The sequence below is a fragment of the Pituophis catenifer genome, unplaced genomic scaffold (genome assembly GCF_029215685.1).
Source record: "Pituophis catenifer annectens isolate HBS135680 unplaced genomic scaffold, rPitCat1.0.hap2 SCAF_7, whole genome shotgun sequence".
Taxonomy (NCBI): Eukaryota; Metazoa; Chordata; class Lepidosauria; order Squamata; family Colubridae; genus Pituophis; species Pituophis catenifer.
The window spans coordinates 67,581,963-67,588,199 of record NW_027256887.1 but is presented as its reverse complement, the minus strand read 5'-3'; the positions used below and the strand labels follow the sequence as shown (position 1 = coordinate 67,588,199).

The 6,237-nt window shown below is 35.3% G+C and overlaps 1 protein-coding gene across 1 annotated transcript in view; it reads right to left on the bottom strand.

The window, feature by feature from the left end:
• Positions 1–1,385: 1,385 nt before the first annotated feature.
• Positions 1,386–6,237, bottom strand: part of NUAK1 (NUAK family kinase 1) — a 62,767-nt gene continuing 57,915 nt past the window's right edge. The window contains exons 5-7 of the mRNA XM_070947281.1: positions 5,912–6,031; positions 5,444–5,576; positions 1,386–2,609 (exon numbers count right to left, since the gene is read on the bottom strand). Coding sequence (XP_070803382.1) covers positions 1,468–2,609; positions 5,444–5,576; positions 5,912–6,031 — 1,395 coding nt within the window. The 3' untranslated portion in view covers positions 1,386–1,467. The remainder of the gene's footprint in view (positions 2,610–5,443; positions 5,577–5,911; positions 6,032–6,237) is intronic.

Here is a 6,237-nt window from a genome sequence, read left to right as displayed (position 1 = left end):
AATTGCCCAGGCCTATCAACCACATAGTGCCTATTTAAAAAGAGGCTTACATTCATTCATATAATCCAGTAAACCCAAGCGGTACCTTTATGGGAGTTGAAACCTTTAATTGCAATTTTAGAATTACATCCATGAATCGTGTCTTGTTTTTTCCAATTTGATTCAACTGATCTAACAATATCATCTATAATACATATATATTCTTAAATTGAATTTCTCATGAAGTCTACTACCCTATTATCTTTTTCTTACTCGTAAACTGTACTCCTTCTAAATATCTATGGAAATTCTCAGTCATCCAAGTCATGGTTGTCCCAAAGGTGCTTTTTCAAAAGACAACTGGGCTGTCAGAACTGAAGAAGCTTCTTGGATGAGAAGCGAAACATCTTCAAAGAAAAAACAAGAAAGTCCAATTGCCTTTTGAAAAAGCACCTTTGGGTGTATTCCTTCTAGTCATCCTCATAACTTTGTTTCTTCTAGCCATTCACACCACTGCCTATTAACAGGGCTCTGGAAATCTGTCCTAAACTGGGGTCTGCAAAAACTAAAGTCAAAGTCTTTAATAAAACTTAGATTCTGCAGCTCATTAAATCAGTATTAGAACACGTTGCATAACATACTGATGGTTTCATAAATTATCCTTTAGAAAAACTTTATGGTTCCTATAACTTACATAAATGCACAAGTGGTGAAAAGAAACTTATTAAAGGTTCTTGGCACTTCAAACAATTTATTTTTAATTGCAGGCATACAGATTTCCAGAGTCCCCGCTAATAGGAAAATAAAATGGTTTTTGTCTCTCAACTCATCATTTTTACTACTTTACTATTTCTTGCTAACTGAAGTTCTATAAAAAAATGAAATATTTCCCACTTAAATTGCTAAATGCTTTTCAAAAGAAAATTATTATAACCAGCATTTCCAATAATTGGATGGGCAAGTACGCCCACAAAGCTTTTAGCAAGCATCCCAGTCCTTTTTGCATGTATTTTTGAATTAGGATCACCTTTGGTTGAAATTCAAGAAACTTCATTAACTTAGATGAAGTTTAATTCATCAGTATGAAGATTGATAAATCCATTTGCCAATAATTTATTATATGTAACTGTTGATTATTTTTTACTCTTAAAGTTATAGCTTTTCCACTAGTTAGTTACCTTCTCTAACAAAAATGAAAAGTACCTTTTTCCAGTTTACATTTAATCTAGTTTCAATTTACTGCGCTGGAAGATTTTTTTTTTTCTATCTGCCAGAGAGTTTTCTTCATATATTACCATAATTTCTTTGGACGTTAGGTAGTATTTTAACTGCATGAACTCCAAGTTTGAATAGTAAGCATGAGGTGGTATTTTCAAAGGGCTTCTCCTTATAACAATGTTGTCACTGTCAGCTAATTGACAATTGGGCCAACTCCATCATAAAGGTACCCAAGACCCTTTCTCTACAGTCCTACTTTTTCCCCATCTGCTAATTAAGTTTGTTACAGATCTCCAGAGCCTTCTTGTAGACCTGAGTGACATCATCCATGTCTGTTAGAAGAGAAAAACTATCACTTGTCCGATTTCGGTAACGCTTCAGGTACTGTGGTCGTGAGCGGTTTTTTTGAAGTCCTTGGAAATCTTGGATCTGGAGGAAGTTTTCAGCTGACACACAGCTTCTTATTTTAAGTTTGTTCTCTTGCAGGTCCACCAAGTCAAAAGAGTCACTGGAAAGAATGCTGTCATCACTTATCACACTAGAAGGGCGACTGTAACTTCGAGATAATCCATCTACAGCCAAACTTGCTTCCTCCATGCCTTTCATGACTGGTCTGTCAGAGTGGATCAAAGCTGAATGTGCAGTAGTGGTGGAATACTTGCTACTGTGCTTTAAAATACCCTTCCGTCTGTAGGAATGACTGTAAGACTCTATTCTTAACGTTTCGATGATATTTGGGGATGTGTCACTGTTTCCTACCTCCTCATTATGATTCAGGAGTTCTGAAGATTCACTCCTTTCTGGAGATGAGTAGTATCCAGATTCTCTTTGCTGAGTTTTCTTGAGGATTCCCTTTTTTGGCATTAAAGAAGATTGCTTAGTGCTGTATTTACCCGTTATATCCCCTTCCAAAACACTCTTAACTGGTATACCTATTCTACATAATTCTTGTTCTTTTTTAAAAGTGGAGGGCAATACTGGATTGACTACTCCTTCTATGAATCCTGCACTGTGAGACCGATGTTCACTGTTGCTCCTCTTCTTCAAAATACCTTTTGGCCTCTTGGAGTTTAATTTGCAGGAGTTATCAACTCCTTCTTGGATCGACTGTGCAATGTCATTTTCCTTCTTTGATTTTTTGAGGGATCTCTGTCTCTCTAAATGGACTTCGGATCCTTTTGGTTTAGAAAGGCACTTCATTTTGGTCTCAGTCTCTGGCTGGAGGCCACTGGAACGATGATGCCAGTCTATGAATCTAGATAGCAGAGGGGACTCAGAGTCTTGCAAGGCATCACAATCACAAACAGTACTCTTATAGCCCCAGTTAACCCACCAGTGGTTGGCAATGTCTTCAATGGTTGCTCTGCGCTCAGGATTTACCATCAGCATCCATCTGATCAGGCCACGAGCATCTATTAATAAATAATATACATTAAAGACGTTTAAGCTTAAGGTTTTACATTCATACAGAATTTAACATATAATGGAATAGTTGCAAATGACACCAAAATTATGCAGGACAATATTTTGGCCTGGAAGAAAGGGATTCAGTAGGTAGGAAGATTTCCTAGGGGTAGATTACTGGTACAAACTGACACTAAATTACTTTTCCATATCATGGCAATGGTATATACATAATACTTAATCATACCGGTCTATTTTTTCCCCAAGGTTGCTGAATGAATATAGTAAAGGGAAGCACATATGAAGAAACATAGATTCAGAAAATCTATCAATCTTTGTATGTAGCTTGTAGGGATAAAGGCAAATGACAATCCATTTCTCGATATATATCTATAGGAATATTTATTATGTAAATATCTAACAGTAGTTTTAAGTGTTATACGACTTTCCTGAACAACTATACAAATCTTGAATTTAGACTGCTTTTTAAAGGAAAACAACCTGATTTGCACTCTGGAGGCTACCATATTTTTCGGAGTATAAGATGCACCGGACGCACCTACCTTTTTTGGTGAGGAAAACAAGAAAAAGCAATCTGCCTCTGCCTCCTAGCAATTTTGCCTCGTTGCAGCAAACAGCAAACAGTATGCTTTACTTTCATTTTTGTTTTCAGCATAACTTGATTAGCACAAGAAAAAAAAATCTGCAGCAGAGGCCTGCACAAAACAGCTGAGATCAAAACAGCTGAGAGTCGGGAGGCGATCCAATCAACTTGTGCTAATTAGGCTGTGCTGAAGCAGAAAGGAGCTGTTTCTTCTTGCTGCTTACTGCTTGCTGCTTGCTGCTTGCTGCAAGGAGATAAACTGCTGGGAAGCAGAGGCCAAAGGGTGGGGGCCAGTGGGTGGGTGGGGCTACATTCAGTTATAAGACGCACCCAAATTTTCACCCCCTTTTAGGGGGAAAAAGGTGCTTCTTATACACCGAAAAAAAAGGTAATATTTATCTTTCAGTAAAATTAAGGGTTTGTAATAGAATGTATAAAAATCAAAACATATACTGTATATTTGTCGAATATAGTCTACTTGGAGACTGACTGCATATAAGAAATGTACATTTGTATGTGTATATTATTTATTTATTGGTTCGATTTATATGCCGCCCTTCTCCGGAGACTCAGGGCAGCATATAAATATTATATAACTATTTTCTAATAGTTAAATGCATATACCGTAACTTGGAACACAACTAGTTCAATTCTTCTATCTCCTACCATCAGATTTACCATCTCCATAATAACAAAGTTAAAATATTTGGTCATTTAATTTTTCAGCCTAATTTTTTTAAATTGCTGCCAGCAATTCTTCCTTCTGTATATTTAATAAATTGTGAAATATTTGTTGATGGTCAAGATAGAATTAAATTCTTAAGCCAATGATTTGCTCTCCAAAGTCTGTTACATTTTTTCTAATCACACATACACAATTCTAATGGCTGAAATGAAACTCTATCAAGTAACATTTTGTAGCTTCCTTGTAAAGACTAAGAGACTTTTGACTATCGCCTAGCTAGCTATAGCACATTTGAAAAGTCCCTGTCACTCAGATTTGCTATGGTACATGAGGGAAAAAAGCAGATATCTCTTGGTCAGTGTTTAGGACATTAGACATTATGATCAGCAGCAATATTTTAGCCTGTCAACATGGCAATAATCACCTGGCAGCCAACATTTTAAGAGGGAAGCTGTAATACAGTTCACTCTGTCTTCAAACTGTCTATTATAGGAGTTCTGTCCCTTACAGAAATAAGGGACTGAATAATGATTGGCCAGTAATTATTAAATATAAGATTAGAAATTTAGTTTCAAGTCAAGGCAGCAGGATAACTCATGGACATTATTAGAACCTAGGTACCCCAAATCTGTGAGAAAGAAATTAAAATGAGTCATAGAATAGGCAAACTGTTTATTGATGAACAATTTTCAATAGAACTTCCTGGTAAAATCCTGGCTGCTTTATAGGGGCTTCCATTTGTAATCTAAGAGGTGAAAACTGACTGAAAATGAATCACAAAACATGAAGTCCTTATGGTACCCACATAATAAGGGAAAATTAAACATCAAAGAGAATCTTAAAATTGTGGCAAATATTCAAGTGGATTGCAATTGAATATATGTGCCTTTATTTCTGTAGTCACCTTTTCAAAATGATTCAGGACAGTGTAGAAATAAAACAAGAAAACAAAAATAATTCCATATAAAATATAGTAAAATTAACAACAAAAATTCTATCTAACAAACAGGTTGAGAATCAAATTCTCCTGACCCAGTGACTGGGGAAAAAATGGGTTATGTATCGTCATGGTTTTGGTACTTTAATTCCTTGAAGTAATTTAATTCATCTAGTAGCTTGCAGCTTTGTCTAACTAATGGTACTTGTAACTCTCTGGAATCCACCATTTTCCTTGTACTATTCCAAAGTGCTTGTCTCTTTCTGTTGAGAAAGGCTGTGGACATATACAGTGTCATATTTTCAAGTATAGACTTGAGAAATAATTTATGGCTTCTCCTTGCCCCTTTAGGGCAGCTGATAATACTTTCCAGCTATCATACATCAGAAATACTTGTTGCTTTGGACAGCTACCTTCCTCAAACTTCTCACAATACCCTTTTGAAAATCAAAAGCAGCCAGATAGCCTTTGATGCAAATTGAGAATCCTTAGTTTATATTGCAGTATTTCTGTTTTATCCATCCAACTCTTCCACATATCAAACATCAGAAAGGATGTAAAACAAGCTATTAGAAATCCCTATTATGTCAATGCACTATGACACATCTTTTGATACCTGAGGGCTGTGTTGGCTCACGATATTCTCCACTACTGATCTGCCTGATCAGATTTTTGTGATCAAAGCCATCAAAGGGCATTGTTCCGTAAACCAGAGTATAAAGTAAAACACCAAGAGCCCAGCTGTCAACCTAAAGCAGAAAGATAAGAAATGTAAGGAGTAAAATAGGGTGACTCCTGAAGATGCTGAAATTACAAAAAAAACAAAACATCCATCTACCATTATTAAAAAAACACATAAGTATTCTGTAGAAAATCCATCAATGAACAATGAAAACAAGACTTTAAAACATCTTGTATGCAAAAGATTATTCCTTTATGTATTAAAAAAAAACCATTTCACCAAATTCCAGACACACAGAAGATTTACACAAATCAGCTATATAAAATGAATTCATCAATAAATGATTTTATATTTTTCATTCTGTTTTTTTTTAAACATTTCTTTCTTCTGAATTCTGTTTACCTCTGGTCCCCGATAAGGTCTTCCATTAACAATTTCAGGAGATGCATATAGTGGACTTCCACAGAAAGTCTGGAGAAATTTATCCTTGTGATAAAGATTTGAAAGACCAAAGTCTGCAATCTATAAAGACAAATTTAGAAGCAGTTGGCTGATGAATAATATGTAACATTAATAAGAGTTTTTTTCCATTCTGTTCCTTTCTTAGTTCCAGAATAGTAGCATGAAGAGTTTATAACAGCTATTATGTTTCTTTTAATTCTGGTTTTATTATTATTATACATTATATATTATATTATATTTCAGTTATATAAAGCATGTGTTATTGT